Source organism: Phaethon aethereus (genome assembly GCF_964289735.1).
Source record: "Phaethon aethereus genome assembly, chromosome: 1".
Lineage (NCBI taxonomy): Eukaryota > Metazoa > Chordata > Aves > Phaethontiformes > Phaethontidae > Phaethon > Phaethon aethereus.
In genome coordinates, this window is record NC_138575.1 from 155,548,311 (window position 1) to 155,574,925 (window position 26,615).

Consider the following 26,615-nt stretch of genomic DNA (forward strand, 5'->3'; position numbering starts at 1 on the left):
GCAGACAGAAGCACAGGGCTCCCAGCTGCCCTGCATCTGGAGACCTGGCACAGATCACCAAAGCCTGGCTGAATCCTCATACGTGGAGACAGACAGTGCCTCTTTGCCTCTAGCGCAGAGCCCCCCAGAAGGTATCAGCGGGCGTATTCTGTAAAAAACCTACTTTTTTTAAAAACAAAATCCATTGGGATTATGACAACAAATAAAGAGAAGCGTTTTTATTTAAATGCTGTACCTTAGGACTGTAACTGAAGCAGTGGCAGAAAATGAGGTAGAAGCACGTATAAAGAAAAAGTAGGCGTTTCTTCAGACCTTTTCTACTTGTGTAGTTTGCAACTGTATTTTACCACGCCGACCCATTTCACAGAATCACAGACTCATTAAGCTTCTGACACACACTCAGTAGCAGCAGCCCAAAGCAAGCGCTGTCGTTCGCCTGGTTTTGCGGGGCCTGTCGTGGTGACTCTTCAGGGGGTGGCAGGGCTGGCAGCCGGCTGCTGCCCCTCGCCACGCTGCTCCCCGCCGCGCTCCGGGTGCCCCGCACGTGACAGCTCTGCTGTGCCCGGGACAGAGTCGCCGCAGAGGCGGGCTCCGACAGACCGCTGCCGGCAGTCTTACAAGTGCGCACATGCAAGAGGGCTGCTGTGCGTGTAATGAGTCACCTCGAACAGAAAATGTGTGTCGTGCCAGATTATACGGAGGTTTTCTGAAAATAAATATTCCCACTGAGGATTAGCATGAGACCAGAAGCTATGCCAAATTTGACTAGTCTCTAAAGGCCAGTCTTGTTCCTTGAACCAGATGTTTAACAGAGGTTGTGACAGCTGAAGAGACCAGCAGACACAAAATACACGCAGTGTATGCTGACTCAGAATGAGGTATATTATTTCAGAGAGTTAAAATACAATTTTTGAAGCGTTATAAAATTCTTTAAATCACTTTCCCCCAAACTCCTTCACGTCTTGCACAATTAACCACAGTAGCAAAATATAATTTATGTTTTGTAACATCCTCCTTTTCTCTTTTCTAGTGTCTATTTAAAGGGAGGCCAGCGTGATTAGTTTCTTGGGTTACTTACTTCCCTGAGATAAATCAAAGAGTGAGAATGGCAAGGGAGTACATAAAATCTACCCTTATTTCCCAATCTAGATACTAAGCAACTCACAGGTAGCTTCTCATCAGTGGCACCTGTCTGGTTCTCTACTCTGATAATTTAACATTTTCAGCTTTTCTGACCTATGCAATTACTTTTGTTGAGCTACCTCTTTTCTCCTGCAGACTTGGGAACTTGAAATTAAGGGTTATTCAGTCAACACGGAACGTGAGAAATATCTCAGTCACAAAGAGTGATCACAGAGACTCCTGTTTTCACGAACTCTGGTGGAGAACAAGTATATCCACGCTTTGCTTTTAGAACCAAAAAAAGGGACACTGAAAAAAAGACACAGTAATATCATACTTGCAGCCACTTTATATGGCATCAGTTTTTGTCTTCCAGTGCCCTCGGAGGGAAGTGGCAGGAGGCCCTCGCCAAACTTCACGCGCTGGAAGATGAGGGTAAGGCAGCAACAGCTGGAGGGAGCCCCACTGGAAGCCGTGCCTTGCGGGACGGCCTGTTTGTCCTCAGCTTCATCAGTCTGCCATTAGGTTATCGTAATGGGAAGCAGATAGTGAGCAGATCATGGTCAGGGGATGGGAATATAACCATTACACTCCTCGTGGCATGGTAATCCCAGGATCATCTGACTTCCACGGAGACAACGGGACTTCTGCTGTAAACAAGAATGTTCCTTGCCTCCCACCTACACTGTGACTTTCCTACCATCTCTTTCTCCACTCAGACGTGGAGTCAAGCTTGAGGAATGTGATGGGAACAGGAACTGATGACCTGCTGCGTGGAGGGAAAGCAGAGAACTAAAAAATCTTACGAGGTTTGTGATAGCAGAAAGGGCATATGACCTGCTGCTGCATCTCTTGCCTGACCTATTCTTAGAGATGGGTGGATGGAAAAGGCTGACTCACCGTCTCAGCTGCAGAAGACCAAGCTGTACAGAAGGAGCCTGCCAGCCAGGGCTCCAAGCCATGTGGGATAGGAACTGCACTATTTCTCAGAGCTCTTCGTGGCAGGTGGCTAATCCCCCCCCACCCCGTCTCCCTTCCTCTGCCTCATTCCGTGCTACTCCCCAAAACAAGGAACAGACTGTCAGCAACAACCTAACACCAGAAGTCCCAAGTGGTTCCCTTCCAGCAGGGATTTCAAGTTTTGCAGGCCTGGTTCCCTTTTGCTTTAATGAAAATCACATGTATGGGGTATCTTTTCATCAGCTACCATTTCAACAAAAAGACTTCAAGACCACTACTGAGTGATTTTGTCCATATTCATGCTCTGTGAGACAATCCAGAGATGCTCTAGCACATAGAGTCCCTAAAATTCTGATCTGATCAGCGTGTCATGGCTGTCAGGTCCCTTGGCCCTGATCTTTGGGAGGAGAACCTGCTACATTTCATAACAAAGTACTTCTTCAAATCTAGAAGCTCTTGAGGAAGTAAGATGAAAAAATAGTATTTTTTTTCCTGAAAAAGGACAATTGAATACCCTTAGCAGTCTGATGCAAGTCCACCTATAGCAAACAGTGTTGAACAGGTACCATCAAGAACGTTTTACAGGAAAAAATGTTACTTACACGGCTTCCTTTTTCAGGGAAACACTGACATCCTCCGCTGCAGTCTCTGCCTCCACATGGTCCTGTGTAAGTCTTTCCACCCTGCAAACCAGAACACACATAAAACAAATTGTTAAAGGTATCAGCTACAATACCTGGCACAGCACAATAAGCTTTGATTAGCAGACTCGCTGGCAACTTGCCCAAGCAAAGACCAGGATCAGATCTATGACTTCCAGTTGAAACCTCTTTAATCTGTGCTTAGAAGCAGCCATGTGTGGCTTTCCAGTTCTTGGAGACCAGCATCAAGAAATATAACGTTACTCTATTAATTTCCCTCCACATTTTCGAAACATTGCAGCTCCATGCTGAGCAGTATCTCACACATCTTTCTGACACATGCAACAGATATCGTATCACAGAAGCGCAGCTGCTTGGATTCTTCAGGGACATGGACTAAGTCCTAGGTCACAATGCAGCATATCCTTCTACGCGTGCTCTAAATCGTTGCTGTATTTTAAAAAATTTATGGGTGGACATAAAGGAAGACATAGGTGTCATGTTCAAAATCGTAAGCCAAACTCCTGCCTTCTCTTCAATGGCTGCCATTCTGGAGGCACCTAAAACTTGCTAGCAACCAACCACTGTGACCTAGAAGTCAGACCTAGATTAAGTAGATGGCTGCCGATACATCTCTCTTGCCTGTCCAGAAACACCTTGGCGTGGGCCGCAAATACATAAGAAAATATGCACCACGCCGCGCAAACCCTTGGATGGACTTCAACAGGCAGGGCAGCTCACATTACACCTCGCACGCACTGCCTGCACGAAATCCAGCAGCCACAGTCACTCTTGTTCAGACGCCTGAACAGCAGAGATGCTGTGCATGCTGTGGCATGACTTTTAGAACTGTAACTTAGTAATTAGGAACACTGTGAAGACCAGCCCGTGGCCCACCTAAGCCCAGGGATGTGAACCCCTGAAAGTGCCCCAGCAGCCTAGGAAGTGGTCCGGGGAAGGAGGAAGGGATTTCTCGTTGCGATGTCTGAACCTGGTTTGCCTCATAGCGAAAAATTAATGGAGGCAGAAGAAAAAGAGAGAAGGACTGAAGTCTAGTGGCTACAGGAAGGACGTCTTGGAGCCACGGCCCCTCCTTCAGGGTGGCTGCTAATTTTCACATGCACCGCTCTGTGGATAAAACGTCCAGGCACCCCAGCTCTCGGGTACAGAGTCAGGCTCCAGGTCGTTTGCTCCCCTCCTGGCTGGAAGAACCCTGAATCCTTCATTGCTCTGTGGCAAGGACAAGTGGTCCCCTGACCCTCCTGCCTCCTTCATAGCTGGAGCACGTCATCTCTTGGAAGGGGGATGACATGGGTATAAACAAGTCTCCAAAACAAGATGGGTGCTCTGAATTGCTACGCTGTTGCTTAAAAAGGCAGTGATGCTGCCGTTCCTGCCTCAAGCCCTGACTCAAGGAGTTAAAACACAGAGAGAGGCCAACGCTGCCGTGCTTAGCATTGTTCATGTAGCTCTAAGCAATCCCCTACTCAACACTTGGGGTTGTGGGGTCACATTTTTCAGGTATCCTCTCCTGCCGTTACACTACCAAGAGGCGGAAAACACAGCTCCAGGCTTTGGATTCCTCCCTGGAAGCCAAATGAATAAAAGGTATGGAGCAGGTACCAGGCATCGCTTAAGTCCTCCTTTGGTCACATTTGTACCACAGGCTCTCAATCTCATGGCAAGTGGTAATACAAAGTTCCCAAAATAAGTTCTTACGCTTGTCATAAGAGGGTTCATGTCTGTATTATAACTATTTTTATGTATTAAATACTTTTGTTTCAGCTTTCTATTTAATTCTCACATTTAATGAAAAAAGTAGGCTTTTCCTACTGATAAAACAGGTCCACAGAACTGAAACCATGACCTGAGCTATTTAAAGGTTAGGTGTTTGATTCAGGAAATTATTTCACGGATGTAACAGTGCTCTACGTCATGTTATGAACTCTGCTCTATGTTTAGGCTATTGTTTAGAGGAAATGGTAAGACAAGACAGTTTTATAAACCCCAGCAACCTGCTCAGGTTGGTCCATCTTTTAGTTAAATGTTTGGATGGTCACAGACTCACTAGTTCTGTGTTTTTTTATTATTAAGCTATTTGCAGATGAAATGTGCCTGTCTGGCGCAGTATTCTTCATTTCACGGAGTCTCCCTCTCAACCCCTTTTTGGAAATTAAGAATAATTCTATTCATTTTTATGGATGCCATGCAGATATATGGCCTGTGTGAACATATTCCTCTGAAGGATGCAGGTCTTCGTTGAGGAGCAGTGTCCTAAGTAGTGCAGCCATCAAGAAGAATCAACTCTGAAATCTGAGAGAGCTGCTTTGGTTGGAGCTGTAAATAACAGTGTATCCCAGCCTAACAGTAACAGACTGACGGATACCATAATTTCATCATGTGAGTTTTCAATTATGCCTACTGAGAAAACAACAAGGAGAACAATAAGTTTATTTCTTTCTTAATTAGCAGAGTGACTCTAAATTTGGTAAACTGTTGCTAAGGAGAAATTAGGGTATGAATCAGAAATATGGCAAGGCAGTTGTGCACTTGTGAAAAAAAAAAAAGGAGGCTGCTAATGCTTATTTCAACTGGAAGAAGTTCAAGGTCTATTGTTTGTGTACTATCCACCATCCAACATTTTAATTTGCATGCTGTAACAATACCAGTAGCTAATGTAGGGACACAATTGTTTTCTTCCACAATTTTAGGAAGCATTTTTTTAAATTTTCTCATTTTATGTCCTTTTATGCACATAGATTCTTCAGGTAATGAAGAGAAAAATCTGGAAGAATTCTCCAAAGGCAGGGAACATAATAGGAAAACATTTGAGACCAGAATTAATATATCTCTTACAGATTACATTTGGCCTCTCCTTATTGCTTAATTTCCACTTCTTTACTTTTTGACTACTAGTGGGATGACTCTGGGAGTTTTTACTCACATGTAACACTTTCTACTTTATTTAATCTATGAAAGTTTATAATTTCTTGAAGGCAGATCATTCCACTGTTGTTTACTCTGACATTACTGGGAAGTTAAAGTATAAAACATTATGGTTTAGAAGTTTTTTAATGTTAAGAAATAAATCTGTTAAGGATCCTTGTAAAACCTTGTCAAAAACAATTATACACATGGGCACACAATCGAGACGAAGGGAAATCAAATGGACATGTATCAGTCAATAATTAGTATGCAAAAAGCCCAGTTTAAAATTTAGCAATAGACAAGGTAGTTTTCAAGTACCGCAAGTATTTATTTCCTGAGGAAAATGGGTTTCTGGGAATATAACACCAATGATGACATCCAAATGTAGTTGTCTTTATCAGAGACAGGTGCCTGGAATATCTTTTTGGTCAGTGAGGAGAACAGTCTGTCCTAGGGTACCACTCATCCAATCCTGATGCTGCACCTAAACCGATAAGCTGCACCTCTCCCAGGAAGTGCCTACTGCTCTCTCTTAACTTTATAGGTGGGTGGAGGTGACTAGCTTACATGGAGACATCCACCCATGGTAGAAGTCTCAAGGACAGCAAGATGAATCTCCTGATTTTGCTCAATATGCAGCTAAGTGGTGAAAACTATGTTTGCAGCAGAATGACATTCTAGAAGCTGTGCAACCAAACTGTAAGAGTGGCAACAGCCCCAACTCTGAAGTTGTCTGCTCAGAACCTTCAGTTCCAGGTCTTGCTTATGTTTTGGATCATCCTGAATTCCACTAATAAGTCCAGAGTCTAGGCAGTCTAGAAATGGGGCTTATATAATCTAATTTCAGATTTCTGTGATATAGGCAGAACATTTTGCCTGCTGTTATAGACCGTTCAGAGAATCTCATCAGAACTGTTTCAGACATCTGAGATAAAACCCATCCTTGAAGGGTGAGGGGATGAGAAAAGTAGTCTAAGGTAACCAGTTGAGATGTGTCTACAGCGCAGGTGTCTACTTTCAGGTGAGATGAATCCTGTGCTAAGTGACCAAATCTCATTCTCCGAGCTAGCTGTGGCCTCTGATGGGAACACCAAATGTGAGGAAAACTATTTAACAGCAGGTGGAAACACAGAACAGGTCATACCATTGCACTGGTATGCAAGCTGTCTCTGCGTAAGGTGAGGTATTGCTTAATTAGAGGTAGGTTGGGGAGTCAAGGCTAAAGTATGGTAATTCTGTCCAAAAATACGTAATATAAATGAAATGTAATGAACACGAACCACAGGATCAGAAGGCAGCCTTTGGAGGTGAGGCTGTCTCATTTAGCCAACTGTAATGGTAAAATTGCCTAGGTAATAGTGTCAGAAACACCAACTTTTGAGTACAGCAAAATTGGAACTGATGAGGAAAAAGTAACTAGGAGTAGGTTGTTTATTTAGGAGGAGTATAGGCAGAGAAAAGGAGGTGCAGGGGTGGTAAAAAGCTGGAAAAGGTAAAAAGAGGATTAGGGTATCCAATTAGGCGAAGAACGAAGACAGTGAGAATATGCTAAAAGCAAGAGCAGGGACATCTGCAGGCAGCGGTGATGCTGACCTGGGGGTACAAGCCCACTGGGAGCCCCTCTGGGAGAGCCCACAGGTCTCCCCACCAGGCGTGTTCCTGAAGGACCTCCTGTGGGAGGGTGGAGTACGAAGGAATACACTTGTAAGGAAGGACAGGTCTATATCTCAATACCAACTGCAGGAGGAAAGGCAATAGAATTGCAACTCAATAGTCCTTTTGTGCAACTTACACAATTTCTTTATAGTAATTTGTATGAATACTAATACCAACAACAAGCAATAGAATTGTAATTCAGCGTTTCTCGCAGTGTTGTAGTTGTGAATTAATACTACTAATGACAGTAGTGTGTTACTCAGCCAATTAAAATATTACTAGGTTCTTCGAGGTGTGTTCTTTAATCAGCAAACATCCTAAGTTACGTCTGACATCTCCAGTCTAAAGGGGGAAGAGTTGGATTTGCGGCGTAAGACTCCTCTGCAGAGCTTTCACTTCACCCTGGTGGCACCAAAACTCGCTGTCCATCCCCTCCTCCTGCGGGCAGGAGCGCAGTTTTGATTCTGGTCACGCACACAAGTACATGCTGCCCCAGCCATGTGGGTTCCAGCCGACTTGCTCTGGGGTCTGAAAACCAGGTGGAAACTACCACACGTGAAGGGCTCGAGACAGACCCCCAGCTCTGTGGGCAAGTGGCACAGATCTGCTTAGGTCCACCGTGTTCATAGTTAGGCATCTCTAGGGCAGATTTACCTTGCAGAGACCAGGACAGAGCAGTCCAGATGAATATCTGCAATCCACTCTCTTTTACTTACCACCTTAGGTATCTCCTCAGAGGCCCATAAGAGTATGTCTAGCTCACGGAGCCCGACCTACTGGAAAATGTGGTTACAGCTTCTTTATTTTTAGAATAGAGCTGGAGAAGATGAGGGGGTAGAGGAGGACTGAGCGGAGTAGCTTTAGTCTGCCCCACTCCTTGCACACGTTAGCATGGCAGTCACTTTGGAAATGGGAGACCTAACTGCAGTTCTCTGATGGCAAATACCAAAGATACCCCTACCCCTGGGAAAGCTTTAACCAGCAGGATGTGAACTAGGCTGGAATGGATGGAGTAAGGGAATGAGGAAAGCAATAAATGGAAAGGGAGAAGAGGGACTTTTCCACCTCTCCTTTTAATATTGTTGGGTCACTGTGCTGGAATGAACGTAAGATTGATAGTTCAAGGAACATGAACGCTACTTAAACAGGAGCAAGAGAAAACATGTAAGTAAGTGTCATCTATGTTTGTAAAGCTTGTATATTTGTCTAGTGTAAACACCTTCTCATTTTTATGTATGCGAAATAGCAAGCATAAAATGTGGGTGTCCCAGCACAAAACCTTTTTTTGCCCTCTTGCTTTCTCATACTCTTTTTGTCCCAAAACAGTATTACTTATGTTAGTGTATCTTCAGCCAACAAAAGACAACTTCTTTTCCGAGAATTCATAGAGAGTTCTGCTTTTGACTTGAATGCAGTTTCTTTCAGCCCAACTCTTAAAAAAACCAGAAACATATATGTAGTTCCCTTTAAACTTTTCCGCACATTAATTACTTATTTATTACTAATCTTGGCCACGTTTATGTAATCGTTATCTCTGTGTGCCCATTCAAGTACCTTCACTTCAAGGGTTGGTATTCTGACAAAGAACAAAGGCAACCAGATGACAGACCTCAAAGTACAGTTCTACAAGTACCGAAAGACCAGGAAATATAAGCCATTTCCTTACACGCAGCTCAAAAAATATTACGGAAATGATAATAAAAATATTGCAACCTGGAATCAAAAGCCTCTGCACACTGACATTTTCTTTGATAAAGTTCTGTAGGTTGCAGTTGTGCATTAACTTCTGTCCTGACAGGCCCCATTCCGTTCTATCAATGGGAGCAGCCCCTCCGAGCCGGCTAAGTTTCACCAAGAGATGTCTTAGAAGGTCTGGGAGCTTGCTGAAAAGCTGAACTATGACTGGGGGTGCTCCATACCGCACGCCTCTGCGGCGTGGTGACGAGCCAGGCGTTCGGATCCTTCACTTGAGACTTCAGCCTGGAAGTCCTGAGGGGGTTCCTGGCACGCCTGTGAGGCACCTCTGTCACCTCCAGGGAGACCAGCCCAGCCCACACCTGGACCTCTGTCTCCATGTTTGGCTTTTGGCTGTCGAAAGTCACATTAAATTCAAATTTTGTTTATAAGGCCCTGACTTAGAAACACTAACTTTCTGCTTCCTTCCAAAAAAGGAGAAAAAAATAAAGTAGGAGTGTGGCAGGGTGTTCTTGCTGTTGATGAACCAGAGAGGAACTTCATTGCTTTCAAATGTAACTGCACAGTTGTATTTGCTCAAAATCAGCGTTTTACTCCCTAACAGAGTCGAAAACATTTGTTGCCTGGGTGCCAAACTTATTTCTCTAGAAACATGTATAAACAACCATTCAAGACAACTATGGAAGAAAACTGTCAGTGGGGGAGGATTGCCCAGCATCAGGCTTGGTCTGCGAAACGCTCTGTCCTCAGAGCTACAATGCCAAAGAAGGAACCAGCCATCTGAAGCTGCCTGCTCGCACTCCAGTAGCTACCAGTGCACCGGACAGTAAGACCACTGTGAAGACCTTACTTGGCGAGGGAAAGGGAGAGATAAATTGGCACATTCAGAGAGGAAGGAAAAGATGTGGGTGTGGATCCTCTCTCCAACTGTTCTGAGAATTATTTCGCGAAGAAATAATTCTTTCTTTCATATCTTGAATGGGAGCCAGAACCTTTTCTAGACTGGATGCATGGCAGTTGGAGTAATCTACCGTGTGACCTCAATATCATATGAATGTTTACACTTCCCACCAAAAGTAGGGAAGCCATGTATTCACACACCCTTCAGTTGAGAAAAAACCTGGAGGAGGAAACTGGTCCCAGGAGAAACACGAAGAGACCTACCATCAGCCGTACTAAGAAAAAGCTGGTCTCTTAACAACTGCCTAGTGCAGTCTTCCCAATGCAGTGACAACAGCAGTGCTTGTGGCAATCAACTACGGGTTACTGATTGGTGCGGAGTTTCAAACGCCACCTCCCTCCTATGGTGGAGTTTATTGAGAGAACTGGGAGGCAGGTCGCCAAGCAAGCAGGTGCTTCGGTTCTGAGTCCTGACAGGCATGGCAATGTCAACAGAGGAGGAGTATCCAAAAGCGGCACTGCTCCAACGAACTGGGATGCCCATGCTCAATGTTTGGGGTGAGGGAAGGAAAGGCAAGAGAATATGAAGTCTCTGATGCTGAGAAGACCCCAACAAATGGAAACTTGTCTCCTCAAGTGGGTTTCAGCAAGTATGTTGAAGCCAGCAATGGGAAACATGAATTCTGTACCTCTCAGAAGTGAAGCTATAAAAGACTTTTCTCCTTTGGGTTGGCTTGTGGCTTCTGATTATATGAACTTTCTGTCACATGGCCTTAATCTGAAGGCTGCATAGTTTCATTTCAAAGTGAAACTTCACAGCTACACATGTTCCCTTTATTTGAGGTACTATTTACCATCCCGTCTTCAAGTTAAAGAGTTCTCTTGTTGCAGTCTTGAGACACTGCCTTCTAACAACTGCAGAAGCCAGACATGATACAGTGTGAACCTACCCTTCACGTTTTCATAACAGTGTTTCTAATTTCATGGCTTTCATCCAAACACATATTTACCCAGCAAACCAGATGGAATCCAGAAGGAGCTGCTGTGATATAGTAGGCATTAAAAAAAAGTAAGGTCTTCAAGAGGCTTAGTCAAGGAGTAAATCTTAAAAGCTGCCTAAATATACAGTACAGATATTTGAATAACTGTCCAGGGGTCTTGCCCACTTGCTCAACATGAGGTTGTTTGCTAACAGCACTTCCGAGCAAGCAGCGTATGCCGTGACATAGTCTTCTGTCAAGAAGTCAGTGAATGGAGGTCTCATATTTTACAGGTAATGAAGTTGGACTCAGCTGCATTTTGCCTTTTTTCCTTCACAGAGATGACTATACCTTATCTTAAGAAAGGGACTAGAATACAAGATGGGAAAATCCAGATAAAACATTTTAAAATGTCAAACAATAAAAAATATTTACCACTATAGACAAATTTATCACTGCTGCTTATTTTTGAAGAATCTGTAATGCCATGGGAAAGGGAGTCCTAAAAGGCAGCTGTGGGTCTCTGCATGAATGTGCTCCAGCTCTCAGGAGCTAATGATGGAGGCTTAAGATGCAGAGGACTCTTCCTAGAACAAAACTGCATCCAGAGGAGGCATAACAATGTCCTCTGGCACTTCCCTATTTGAGACAAGTGACTTAGCTGCCTACAGGAATGACAATTTTTGCCTTAATCAACAACTAAGGCTTGAACATGCATAAGCAAGAGAGAGGTGATGCTGTGGGGAGACCTTCTTGCAGATTTGCAGCACTTAAAGGGAGCCTACAAGAAAGGTGGAGACAGACTTTTTAGCAGGGCCTGTAGCGATAGGACAAGGGGTAATGATTTTAAACTAAACGAGGGTAGATTTAGTCTATATATGAGGAAGAAATTTTTCACAAGGGGGGTGCTGAAACACTGGCCCAGGTTGCCCAGAGAGGTGGTAGATGCCCCATCCCTGGCAACATTCCAGGTCAGGTTGGATGGGGCTGTGAGCAACCTGATCTAGTTGAAGATGTCCCTGCTCATGGCAGGGAGGGTTGACCAGATGATCTTAAAAAGGTCCCTTCCAACGCAAACTATTCTATGATTCTATGAAGTGTGAAGGCTTACGCAAGGCATAAGTTAGTGGACAGTGTAGTCACCTCATAGGTGGATTTACGCTGCACAGTTGATCTAAAATATTTTCAATAAAGGAATGAGGGTAAAGACACTGTCAGCCCTTAATGTGAATTTGGCTTTTGTCCAGTATCTTATATTACTGCAATAAAATCCCCCTTCCCATCCCTAAGAACAGAAAGACATTTGTTCACATGCTAGTAGCATAATAATGAAACACAGCATCCACGTATTAAAGTAGCAATTTCTATATTTAACTACTTTTAGTTTCCGAAGTCTAGTCATTTTCAGTTCTGGAAAGACATCCAAATAATGATATCATTTGCTTCAAACAATAGAAAGTCTGGATGCTATTCTATATATGGAGATTTTTTTTAGTCTATTTATAAACCACGCCAGTTATTTGACCTGTCTAGTTTACTCACCTACGTAAATTGGCAGACTCAGGAAACTTACTTAGAGAACGTATTATTCTTAGTGATTGGTAAATCTGAAAAGCTGCTAAATTATACTTCAGAAATGCATCCAGTATGTCTGAAAACTCATCTGCACCTACTACCCTAAGAACCAACCAACCTGCCAACGTAGGAAACGTTTCTGATTTTAAACCAGCAGCAATGCAATTGCATTAGCCCTGCTCACGGGGAAGGGACTGACAGAAACCAGCCGTACAGCTGTATCGTCTGCATTTGGGCAGTGCAGTGCAACGGTGCCAGGGTTTCCCGAAACGTTAAGCATAGCCACCGAGATTTTAGTCCAGTTTCATGACTTGTACACTTACTTAAAAATGCTTGCTTGCGTATGAACTGCATTTATTCATTGAACTAGTTAGTTAGGTTTCCCTGAAGAATAGCTGTTTACAGCTGTAACCTGCTGACCTGGTTCTTTCGCATTCAGAGATCCTGGGAGAGTTTTTTTTTTTAATCTTTGGGACAGTTTTTTAACGGCCTTCTTTAATCCCGTTGTGCCTGCAGAATCAAATATAGCAGAGAGAGAAAGAGAGCTGAGTTGAAGTTCCTCCTGCAGAATTACTTACTAAATTGCAATTAGAAATATATACCAAGAACTGGAAGTATAGGGCTGTCACTGAGAGCATGATTTGAAAGGAATGATTTGCACAGGTTTATTGGTGATGGCACAGATTGACTGACACATGCTGATGGGCAAGTCTAGTCCAGTATAACTCTTAGAGCCCCAGCTTAGTTTTCAGAGTTGGCTGTTAGACAAATGACTGTACTAAAAACATTAAATGTGGAAATTTGCTATGCAATTTTTCAGAACTGCTTCTTGGGACTGGACTGGTATTTCCTTAAAAGTAAGAAGAATGGATAAGAGATTTGCAAACTTGAAAAAGAACTACATTTGATGATGGAAGTGTTTACTGCCAACTGCTTGGTCAGATGCAACACCCACCATTTCCTTTTTATTCCAGTCAAGAAAAAGCCCATGAGAACTAGCTTTCTTACTGACCCATTTCACTTTTCAGTTTAGATTTCAAAACTTAACCTCCTCCCTGAGTCTTCTCTGCTCTGAGTTGATCGCTGTTGCCACCAGTAAAATCCTTGGTGGTAAAATCCAAAAAAAAAGCAGATTGTTATAGGGGGTATACCAGGTAAAGAAGGTATATTAGAGGACCTGACATATCAGGACTATATGCAGACCTCTGCCAAAGTTTTGCTATTTGCAATGGGGTCAAGACAGGTAACCTAAAATATGGAAAAAGGTGTACAGAAAAAAAGGTCAATCTCTTCCTTGTGGATATAAAAACTGATAGCCAGCTATTAGTGATAACCTCCTTTCTTATCCACACACTTTTGATTAGCAAAATGTCTTAATATATTTTCTCAGAAGAGAAAAGAGGGACTTGCAAAAGCTCCTTTTTATTTATTTTGCATATAAGATGTCCCAACACGCATAAGAAACACCTGAAAAATTCAAAGAGGTGAAGCATTATAATTCCTGCTCTTAAAACTTACACGATGTATTTCAGTTCCCACTTCTACCAAAAAGCTGTTTTAGTTGCTTACCTACTCAGGTGACAAAATCTATAGTTCATCATAATGCTTATTTTGTGTAGCTGTAATCTGTAAATGTCAAAATCTGAAAGCTGGCAAGGCCGAATTATTTTCTTCTTGATACTAAAAAATAAGTAACAGTAATTTTTTTCTTTTGATATTTTTTCATCCTTTGCACCCACTTCTACATAAATTTCATGGGAGGGGTAGAAAGTTTTTTTTGGAGGGGGAGGCTCAATTTCTTTCAAAATATCCAATTGACTATATAAGAATATTACCACAGCCACAGGGTGAAACGCTGGCTCAGGAGAAGATAATGTAGAATGCACTTTTACCCAGAGTAAGAAAGACAGGACTCATCTTTCCCATATGTACCACTGATTTGTGACTTGCAATCTGCTTCGGTTCAGTTCGGCAGCTGGGCTGCTTTCTGCAATGCTGCAGAACTGAGTGGAACGCACTTTCCCAGAGTCACATCATGAGTCACTGGTTCCGCCTGGTCTAGGACCCAAGACCTTCCTGCCTTCCAGTGCATTTCCCTAACCAACAGACAAACACTGTCTGCATTGCTGCAATAAGTCTTGTGGCTCAGTCTCCACACCAAAAATGCTCTTATCACAGTACAAACAACTAACATACTGAGATTATAAACAACCAAATATCAAGCTTCTTTAAACGGACTTAAGTGATGTCATCTGGCTTCTCTTTAACATCCTTTTTCATTCGATGCTTGTCTTTTTGCAAAGAGATCTACAAAAGTCCAGAAATGTTCCTGCCTTGGCAGTAAGGAGTAGACAATAGACATGAATTAAGTAAGGAATACACCTATAGTTCACTGTATCAGAAATGAGATGGGCTTGACTCTTAGAAGAGGTAGAACAGACCCCTCAGTGCTCATCAAGCTCACAGGTCTTAGCGACTGGTAACTGATGCTTTATTCAGAACATGTTTCCTGTAGAAGCTGTACACCCCACCTAACTCAGGAAGAATAACTGAATTAGGAATCCAGCAGAGGCAACCAGCAGACTGGATGTATGTATGTATTCAGCTTTGCTATAAGGAGCTTTCTGGGAAACTCCTTACAGGTGATGTCAGCTCAAAATGTTGATTTTGAGACAGAATGCCCAAAGTCCAAGAATGGATCTTAGAAATACTTTATCAGCAATGGCACGGAAATAAACCTGGGACTGCAATGATCATGTTAAAGGGTCACAATATTGCTAAAAAAAAAAAAAATAATCCAAGCTCTATCTCCTTGAAACTTCACAGATCATATCTCATGCCTCTTCTTGGACCAGATCTTCAGATTAGGGACCAGTAATGAGTCTGTTGATGTCTTGGGCAGGTACAATCTTAGCACGGCAGTGGTCAGGCCTCTGTAAGCTCTGAAACATAAAACCCCAGTGGCTTTTACCTGACAAAAGATGCAAGACTCTGCTAAACTCCAAAGTCTAGTAGAGAAAAACAGCTCTGCAAATGTAGACTGAGGAATCAGGAGTCTAGTGAATCATTAACATAGGTATGGCTCAACCACTGTCAAGACTGTTCTCCAGGGGACCTTTGCTCTCCCACACAAAGCCACAGCTTCATTTTCAGGCATCAGAAGGTAACGGAAAAATCACGTATTTGTCTTGTCTTTCTTTTCACTGATCATGGAAACCACATTTTGTGAGCAGGATAGATCTCAAATGCAGTAAGTTTCTGGAAGAACTCCACTAAGTTTCCCCTCCTAGCAGAATCCTCTCTCACCATTTACTTTTGTAAGAGAGACTCAATGCTTGAACCACTGAAAGCACAGTAAAATAGCTTCATTGCTGCCTCTTCGCTAGATCTCTCCTTCTGTGTTCTTTTTTCCCAGCCTCTAACAAATTTTTCCAGTTCATTTTTGAAAGGCAGGTCTTTTTCATGAATAGGTAACAGTACTGACATGCTGGATCAGTAATGAGGTTCTGAGACCTATCATGCTTTGTCAGCAAGAGCTGTTGTTCACAGATGGATCTCACTACGCCTGCATTTGAGGTGCTGAGCACTGACTGTTCAGCACCTGCAAGCTCCATAACTAGAACTTCATTTCTCCATCTAATGAGATGAGCAACGGTCCCCAGAAGATTCACACCCTCTGTTTATATTGCTTAGTTTCTAATCTCTTCCCTTTTGTATCCTGAAAGGTAAGAAGAGGGTTTCCCCAGTCAGATCCTGGAACCTGTTTAACTGAATTGGAAGATGCTAAAAGAAGTCTTGGAGGCATTTACTCCAAACCTCATCCTCTTTATTTCCTCAGTGTGTACTCACATACACACAAGTGTAATTCGTTTTCCAGCTGTGAAGTATAATAGTTTTTCTTCTGGCTCTTTTTCCTTACTTTTCTGTTTCTTCTGACGAACAAACTCTTGGGTTCCACTCAGGCAATTGCTTCTCAGTAGCAGGAGATCCTGGATCAGCTACTACCTTTGTTTCAGTTTCAATTTTGCTGCTGAAGTACAATCTTTTAGTACAGCTGGACCACTTTTCTCTACAGCTCCCAGTTTTCATGGCGCCAACTGTTTACATAGTCCATTCAGAATATTTATTCTGAAGTTCTTATTTCTGATAACCCAAGAAAAATATTTCAGTTTCCTCAGACTTTTTTGACTGCTGCCCACTACCTTCCTTACGCATAGACATGCTCTTTCCTTCTCTCTGTACAAGACCTAGGTCACCAGATCATTTGGAGCACTCCCTAAAGTAGATTATAGTCACCCTTACTTTATGGCATTAGTGATTTCTGCTGACCACTCTTATGCAGAACACAGGCTTTAGTAGCTTAGGAGAGCGCTTCTTCCTACTGGTGTTCATGTGCTTCTGTATTATATGCGAGCCAGATTTTGGAGTCTGGGTCACTACTGATGCAGCTAGGCAAGATACTAAGAATATGGGCATGACAAGAACAATCCTTGAAGACCTTGGTATGGTAATAATAAAGCCCCCTTACAGATTCCCTTCTCCTATTTACTAAGCAAGAGAAAGGGTATCTATGGTCACAAATTTCACAGAAATTCTTATGACTTTCTGATGCCCTGCTTCTTCTCACTCATCCCCAAAAACTACCTGCCAGAGCAAACAGCCAGTAGGTCTGAACTCAGTTGTCCCACTAAATCAAACCGTACCCCTTGGTCATGGAAACCGAGCCTCTTGTTGCACACTGGAAAACTGCAGCACCATCATAAACTATGATGTTGTTGGCTGTGAATTCCTGCTACTATGTGAGCTAGGATCCCCTGGCAAATGAGAAAGTTTTTTCTGCTTGTGCTGTTTTTTGTTACCTTTGGGTAACTAAGAAAACATTAGTTCTTGTGTTTTCCTCAATAAGCCACAGCAATAATATCAAAATCGTGTAAAAAGCTACCTTTAAAACCTCACAACAGCAGAAACCCTCATGTTCCACACAAATTATTTTACTCCTGTAGACCCAAATCCCAATATGCTAGTCTTTGTACAAAACCACAACAAATGTGACTTACTCCACAGTGGTAATAGTCTAACTCTTTCCTGTCATCTTTTTCTAGCAACAAGGGACCTAGATGAAACATGACTTACATGACTGAAAGCATCAGTTTCTGCCAGATGCTGATAGAGTAATAGGATGCATTACACAAACAATTTTTGGCTCTTGTATTTTGACCAAAAATACAAGTTACTAGCCACCCCTGTTTCCTGTTTTATCTTTTTTTAACATTTGATGCTTTCAGGGGGAGAGCAGTACACTGCTGCCATGCTTTTCTATGTCTGTTTTGCTAGGAACAGCTGGCACAGCTGGCGAGAGGGAGGTTAACTTACTTCTCACTCCCCCCCTGCCCTCACCGTCCCCATCCCAGGAAGGCAGTGGGAAAGAAGGAATTGTTCTTCTGAACTGCACATCCGTCCCGTCTCCTCCTGGGAAGAGACAGCTATTTCTTATCTTGGCTGTTTTACATGACTGAAATGGGAAGGGAGAGTTCGAAGGAAGGAAATCAGAGAAAAGAGAGCGAGACCTCTCTGTTTCAGAGCATTGGAGGGAATGGCTGTCTTACGTACCAGAAGGGTGGGGTGGTTGGTGGTGGTGGGGATGAGAATGCTGTAGGTAATGATGAGCTAGAAAACCTCCACTGGCAAAAAGTAAAACTTTTTGGTGAAAAGATTTTAGATCTGCTACCTGCTCATTATACTTTTGAAAGACGTTTAAATGAATGCCTTTACATTATTTCAGCCTGAAAACTTCTTGTCAATAGTGATTGTCCTCTGAGATCCTAAAGAAAAGATGTGGCTATGTTATTCATGCCTCAAAGATAGAAAGGAAAGAAAAACATCCTTTTTGCACTATTCTAGGACACACTGCCCCTGGAAATAGGGACTTATGGCTAAATCTAGTATAAATATTGTCATTTGGTAATACTTCAACAAATGACAGCAGGGTTAACTTAGCCTTCCCACTGGGGATCATAAATGAACACATGGTTTTTCTGAGAAGACACAAAGAAATTTTAATTATCCCACTTAGGAGAAACTCTATTTAAAGGATACAGACTTGAAACATGTGAGTGGCAAACTTCAAAAGATCTGGAGTTACAGATAAGCACCCAAAACGCAGAGTACTTATCTGAAGCTTATCTGGACTATTTGATGCTCTGCAAAACAGTACCAGAAATCCTGTACCAGCAGGCTTTCCGCGGTAATTTCAGAACTTCCTTTCAGGCTAGAAACTTGATCTGTTTGGTGGTAATTCCTCACCTCTGGACCTTGCTCAGTAACGCTGAGAACATAGAAACCAGTAACTTAAGAAACTCCCGTCATGGAAGTGCTAACCGGGTATTTCAGTACCCAAAACTCCCCACGCAGCAATGGGAGCTTGGACAGACTCAGCCAGTTTCTCCTGTGAAAGCAGATGGTCTGATGAGCAGCCCTTTCCCAAGAACTCCCGTGGACAGCGAGTCTTCTCCAGAGCCCAGAGAAGGAACATCATCTGTTGGCACCTGCCAATGGACCAGGCTTTATCCGGCTTAATCGAACATTTGTTTTCTAGCATTTTGGACCTTTGTGTTAAAAACAACTAAGTTAAAAAGTGTAGAAAATGGTATGCACAAACGCGTTTGCAAAAACTTGGGTAACTTCCCTGCGTAAACAGGGGTCCTAATAAACTGCTGTGGTCCTGAGAAGTGGAAAAATGCGTCTCTGTGGTGAAAAAGATTCCAAGCAGATTATTTCTTCCTTTCTTTTCTTCCTTTAGGAAAGAAAGAAGACTTAATTCAGTAAAGCCTGTTCGGCGTGGCTGGGGCTCTGCGTGGATCCCTGCACCGCTGCACTTTCTGTAAAGGACCAGAAGCCCCGCAGGGGCGGCTGCGCGGGAGCTGGAGGGACCAGAGGCGGGAGCGGGCAGGAAGCTGGCTGCCAGCGCGGCCGTCACGGCCCGCAGCGGCACCGGCGACTGATGGCGAAACCCGCAGCGGAGCTCAGCGTGGCGCAGCGCGTGCGGGGGTTAGGGCCGGAGCAGGTTCGGCTGCGGACGGCACCCGGCCCCTGCGGGGTGAGGGGACGGGGGAACGGCAAGCCCCCCCCGCAGCCGTCACCCCCAGCTCCTGGAGGACTGTCTGGCACCGCCGACGTACTCCGTGGTGGCAGTTTTGCCTCCTGCTGTGGGTTACTGAGGTTTTCCAAAATGACGTATGATTAATTGGGAGGTAGAAAGAACAGGGAAGTGTAAAGATTTATTTGTTTAGGCCCTTTTGTTTGATTCATTGTTCCTGCGGAGGGAAGTACTGCTCAATAAGAGAGCGTAATTTAGATTGCCAGATTTCTGGGCGGAGGCTCAAACTGGTGCAGTTTGTTTGGCTCTGTGAGGTGGGTTGCTTTTTCTTTTTTGGTAAAGAGAGCTAAAATTGATTCTGACCTACACTGCTTCTTGCCAGAGAAGTTTCCGTCATGTTGAATTCTCTGTTGGGCTGGACATCAGCCTACCTGAACAAAGTGGGCAGATCTGGACCCCTGAAGAACCAATGCGTAGCAGCAGGTATCAAATCTAGAAGCATCGCTATCTCGTATGTAGACGGACGTGATGAAGTGTAATTTACCACTTGGATAGCTCATCCAGGAAGGGCTGATATTGCAATCACATTGCCCAATTACACTTCTGCCAGTGGAGTACCTCTATGCAAAAAATACAAATTTGGAACAGCACAGGCTTTGCCTTTCTGGCTTTATCTACAATAGAAGCTTTTGCCAGCAAAACGCATATACGTAATCCACAGATGGCTGGATTGCAGACCTGGCTAAAGATCGCTTAAATAGACCCTTCCATTTTGCTAGGTGACTGAAAGGATGTCACCGAGGTGGCACAATGCAACACTGTCGACTACTCTGTAATAATAAGCTTGCTTGTAAATATTAAATGTCGTAACAATATTATTCAAGTACATGCTTAGATATTACATCTTTTTCACAGAGTTTTTGGTTTTGAGAGAGATCATATGAACTATGCTAATTTATTCTCCATATTAATTCAGATATGCTGCTTTAAAAAATATAATTTCTCTGTTTTCCTTTTTGGAAAGAAACTCCAGTCAAAACTGAAATTCAAGAGGAATTTATTCTTTTTGGAGAGCTAGCTGTGAAAACACGCAGAATTTTCTGCTTTCCCATAATAAAACTTCCTTGGCCTGTAACACCAGAACTATCCGTTCCTCCAAGCGCAGAACACACTAACAAAATATTTATCGTCTAGGAAAGACGTTTGTCATACCATCTGCATTCTGACTCAGGGACTTCTCAAGAGCTGAGTAAGGGTGCTGCTTGGATGGCTTTCAAAAACTGGGCAAAGAGTGCTTGATGTGCCACGGGAGGCGAAGAGTCCGTGAGCCGAACTGTTACTGACCCCCACCACGCCAGTGCATCTCGCCCCACGTCTGCAGCCTGGGCATCACGGTCCAGCTTTGATAAAAGCATCCTCCTTGCCTGTGTTTCTACAGTAGTTCCAAAAGCATTAACTACTTCTAATTTGCAGCGCTGAAACTGTGTTAGCACGTCAGTCACTTTGTCTCATCCTAGAGAAGCTCCGTTCCCAAGTACCCGTGGCATGAATTTTGTGGCGTGGTTCAGCCCAGAGCTCAGGACGTGTACTCTGCATTTGATCGCTGCAGGGTAGATGTCCATCCTACCTGAATAACTCTAGCTGCAAACTGTACCATCTGAGGAACCGATCGAGATCAGTACTACCAAACATTTTCATTATGCTCTTTTTTAAGAGCACGTTATGCTTCTTCTAGTAAGTCTTAAGCTGAAACTTCAATATAGTGCCTAAAAATGCATTTATATGCTTTCTGCTACTGATTTTTTGGTAATCCTTGGGCTCAAAACTAGCAAAAATTTATGGTGTGTGGTAGAAGGCAGCAATAACAGTATGAAAACACATAAAAACCTTTAATCAGCCAAGGCAAATTCGAGAAAGATTGTTTATGCTGGTGTTAATTTTGATTTTTTTTTTTAATTCAAACAAAAATGTAAACTTGATTACAAAGAAGATTTTTTCCCAACTTCGACTACATGTTTTAGCTCTATAGTCAGGTCAGAAAAAGTCACATGAAGGCAGCATACTTTCTATGTAAATATAAATCATAGAAAATTCCAGTCTCACAATGATAGATCACTTGAGTTATTAATTTCTTCTTTCTCAGGAGGAAAAAAATGTTTTCAGATATTTTCCCATGAAATTTATTAAATACGTTTGAAACATGGCTTCCTTTCTTTTAGATTAAAAGTAGCACACACCTGCAGGAAAGTAGCAGTAATGGAAAGGTCAGGCAACTTTCTTTTTCCATGCCTCCATACAGACTCAAGGCGCCCGCGCTCCGAGACACCTCTGCCTCAGGGAGGCTTGCCCAGCTCCGCTTTGTTGGGCAGATCTGATAAGGCTTCGCTTCGAGTTGGGTGGATAGGACTGCAGGCCATGGAGGCCAGCAAGGCTGTTCCAGCTGTCTCCCAAGTGCAGCTGGAGCCTGGAGACATTACTGCTGCAGCACAGCCTTCTGCATCAGACTGCTGGGCAAAAGCAGAGGAGCATCAATGGAACAGGGAAGGCAGTTTCGGCATCGCTTTGCTATCTGATCTCGTTGAGGCTATAGCCTTTCCACGGAGGACTTCGTCTTGTTTCACTAAAATCCTCTTCCTCATTGACTTTTTTTTCTCCTGGCATTCAACTATTCCCTTTCTTTAAGACACGGGAACACCTACCGCGTGAGGAAAACGGGAGGTACCACAAGAAGCGTGTGGAGCAGATTCCTGGCTAGCAATGCAGAAAAAGAACATTCTTCACTTGCTTTCTCATCTGCAAAAGAGCGAATACTGCTGAGAGCCCCCAAGCCTCTGTTCTCTCTGTGACTGATCCTCGGTGAACAGCTGGCAGCAAAATGAACTTTCCAGGGTGACTGAATACAAATGTGGGTTGCCTGGCCTAGAGAACAGCACCATTACCACTTACCTTGTTATGACAAAACAAGTTAGCATATTCGTCATTCTTTACTTCATAAATGTGGGCAGACGCAAGGGGTATGTAGGGACATAACACCATTCTCTCTCATTTCTCAAAAATAGCAAAGCTAAATTTCTTCTCTGTAAGTGCAGCATATTCTAAAATTAGAGAAACAAAGGCTGCAGAAGGGTTTCTGGGACTGAGTTTTCCAACTTAAGAATGGGAAGAATGGCTCCCTCCATCCTTCCTGTTCTCCTACAGGTCTAACTGTTGGTAGGTAAATGGAAAGAGAGCTGTAGTTAAGAAACAGGGAGCCGAGTTACATCCCATTAAAAAAAAAAAAAAGAAAAAAAAAAGAAAGAAGGAGCTACTGAACTGAAAGAAACTGAACCCCAGTGTTAAAGTAATATTACGCAGAGGGGTTCCCAAACTTGCTTGAATGATGGCAACAACTCTTGCCTTCACAAGTGGGTGTATTTACTCTTTGAATTCACAGGTGAATTTAAATTCACAGATTCAAACCTGTGCAATCACTTCTTTCATCCTTCTTTTATATACACTTGCTCCCATAACACCCTAGCTCCAGCATCCTCAGCCGGAGCTGCAGATATCCTATGGGCTCCTTTGCAGTCCATCCGTACTAGCGGACAGCAGTAGAAATGGGTACTTTTGATTTTGCTTACATGCAGAAGGCAACTCAAGTGAGCAGAGCTGGAAGCCACCATCTCTGGCCAGCACACATGTACCACTTTCAAACAGTGTGCCTGTACGGCTCTTTTGTAAAATAAATAGCCTGGGAATTGCACAGGAGACTGCAGCAGAAAGAAAATGGAAGTTATGTCCATTTGGACTGGAAAACAACACTCACAAACATTTAGCTCCTTAATGCAGCCCAAGTCAGGAAGCAGAGGTCAAACCAGCCTGTCTGCAGGTTGAGCTTTGGTATTAGAGATCTGGAGTCCCCTCATTTGCGTTGGCCCACGAAAGGAAAATGTTCATCAGTGCTAACCCTGAGACCTGTGTGTGGGAAGGCCACAGCAATAAAGCAGATAATTTAGAATATTCACGCTATATAACTGCTGTAAAGAAGAGGTAGCTGTCATGGCAGGAGTAGGTTGGAGAGAAATATGTGATGACTTGCAGAAAGGAGAATTAGGAAACCTAAAACCTCAGGGAACACATTTGGAAAAAAGAAGTATCATTTGATTGCTACTCTGAATTTTCTGATTGTGCTAAAAAAAGTCACATAAACCAACTTCTGTGCTGCTGCTTTTTCTTAAGCAAAAGTATGCAAAGTAGCTTTAAACTTATCTCTTATCTCTATGCTTGCTGTATATGGAATTTTCCAGAGGAATTTGTTTAGCAGATGTTTTTAACTAGAGTTGGTTAAAAGCGTGATGAAGCCCCAGCAGGGAAAATAAATAACAGTGTTGTGACACTAGGAACCCAGTTGTCGTCGTTAGAGATGAAGAAAGATCACTGCCTGCCCTGAGCAGGAGTGCTCTGGTGGTCTCAGTAAAATCTAAGACGGAGGAAAACAAGTTGGACTGAGTAGTCAGGGAAGCACAAGTATTGCTTCATACACCTTCAAATTACAAGAAGCTTTGATTCAGCAGTCTTCAGTATCAGATTTTAGGAGCGCTTGCTATGTATCTGCAAAATAAAATATCTGGAAAAAGAAACTGCCTCTCACCCAACTGGAAACGGAAAATGAAATGCAGGGGTTCTTGGACCTTTAATATGGAAAACATTTGTCCTACAGAGGAGGAGTTCTTAATTAAACTACTGAAGATAGTCACGGGGGACACAGAGGGGCAGGGAAGGAGAAGGAATTGGGCTCTCTGCACATTTCCTGCTACCTGTGCAGCTTGTTTCTTCCAGGCTGAGGAAGGAAAATGCCTGGAGGAAGAAATGGGGAGGAAATTCTACGGGGAATTTTGTACAGATTTCCTTCCCTCACTTTTCTCATAGAAGAAGGTGACCTGAACTCTAGAAGATAAAATAAATGCTCTATGAAGCCTCGCGTGAATCAACTTGTCAAAAAAGCCTGCTCTTCTACATGCAACACCCTTTAAAAAGTTCCTATGGAACAATTTAATATAATTAGTTCCATCCAATGTGCACAACTCCACCACTGATGTGCTGCTTTTGCAATACCAGAAGCAAAATTGAGCATGACTGAACTCTTTTCCTGCAATGTCATGTTGCTTTACAAACAGTAACTGGCTTCAGGCTACGACATCGTGCTGCCCTTTGAGCGCAGGTTAGCCTGCGTGGGGTGGCTGCACTCTCGGGCCTCTTTGGAGAGGCAATGAATGGACACCGTGGGTGGTAGGTTCCCACAGTGCTAATGGTCACAGAAAAAAACGAAGCAAGACAGAGGGCAGGGGAGGAGAAAAAGAAAGTAGGACCAAGAAGTGGAAATCTATTTTATGTCCACAAAGCTCAAAGGGAAAGAAGACACAAAGCACTATTATTCCTTCTGTTGCTGCTTTTTTTTAATATAATTAATTTTCTCAGGGTTTTTTTTTTTTTTAAACAGATTTCTTTCATCTTCCTGTCTCCTGAACTTTCTTTAGCAAAAAAATACCGTGTTGAGATGCACTCGTGCTTAAAAATGATTAAAAGAACCACACTGTAGTTATCCTCCCAAGTGTCCCTTCGTGGGGAGCCACTTCCCTGCCCCGCCTGCTGACTGTGGACCAGACTGTTGAGCCAGGTGGCAAACCCTTGGCTTCAGCAGGCATGCTCCCTCCTCCACTTGACCCTGGATCACCACACAGCCTGGAGCAGGGGCGTCACACGTCCTTTGGGGAACCCCCAGCTCCCTGTCCCCTGGCACCGGGCGAGGGCTGAGCCAAAGCCGCCCCAGGAGAGGCCGTGGCCGATGCCGGTAGCTGCCAGCAGCTTCCCCCGGCGGGCAGCTCACCCCAGAGATGCATTTGAGAAGGCGCAAGATGTTTCTCGTTACAGGCGTACGACTGCAACGCAACACAGCTAAGCTGTGCCCTGCAAGTTCATTACAAACAAAAGCCTGACAGGGATAAAGGAAAGTGCCTGGGGATTTAACGTGCTTGGAGGCGAGGACTTGAGTCCATGTTAACACGCACAAGCCAGCAGTGTCTTCTAAACGACAAGTGGCTATGGGTACCTGGAAGATCAGGTGCGCTGCCGAGACACCTCAGAAGGGTCTGCTGGACACTCATTGCTGCCTGTGCAGCCAGGGAAGAGACACAGACGTCTCTAGAGGACAACCGGCTCCAGCTATCGTGCCTCTCTAGACACCCACCACTCAACGGGCTCAGCTGTGCCTGGTGGGTACCTCCTCGCCAGCCGTCAGCCTAGACCTACTGTGGAGCCCTTCCACGGCTAACGCTGGGTGCGGGGGAAGCCAAGCCTTTTAAAAACCTGACTTCTCTGAAGCACCTCACATTGGACCTTTACTCTTGGCAGTACTTTGAACAGTATGAAGGGGAAAACCTTGTATTAATGAGTTTATCAGGTCGACAATTTACATAAAGCAAGCAGACAACAAAGTTTTCAGCTGCAGAGCATCTTTCGTTCATTCTTCCTGGCGATTATGGAGAAATTCTTGGATTAGCAGCACGCGAAAGAAGCAATGGATATCTGTGGCATACATTCAAAAGCATGAAGAGAAATGCAAAGATTAGAAAAATATGCCTGATAACATTTCAATTCATTTGAGAAGCTTAATTTTACTGTTGTAAGTGTGGAATTAGTTTCTATAACTGAGTTTCCAGGAGATCCTGTTATTATGTCAGAACCATTAAATTTACAGTACTTGAGGGAAGGCTTCCTTCTGTTTTTTGGGATACCTCCCAGGAGAACCTGGCAGTGGAATGCCTGACTCAGTAAATACTTATTTTTGGTAGTAAAACCTTCTTTCCAGCAAACGTGTGACCTATGATTATTTTTGCAAAAGAAGAAATTTGGAATTATCTATCTCATGACATATTTTAATAGGCTGAAAAAAAATTACTTTCCCTAAAAGGAAACTTTGCAAGATACTAGATTTTGTGATTTATTAGAGTATAATTAAAGAAGGGATCATTTTCCATGCAGGATGAATGACATATATTAGACAAGCATCTACAGATAGGGAAA

At 43.4% G+C, this 26,615-nt stretch overlaps 1 protein-coding gene across 1 annotated transcript in view; it reads right to left on the reverse strand.

Annotated features, from left to right (window-relative positions):
* COL4A2 (collagen type IV alpha 2 chain) overlaps positions 1-26,615 on the reverse strand; it is a gene marked incomplete at both ends in the record, with an annotated part of 144,528 nt that overhangs the window by 100,832 nt on the left and 17,081 nt on the right. Inside the window, one exon of the mRNA XM_082013530.1 lies at positions 2,685-2,765. Within this exon, the coding sequence (XP_081869656.1) occupies positions 2,685-2,765 (81 nt within the window). The remainder of the gene's footprint in view (positions 1-2,684; positions 2,766-26,615) is intronic.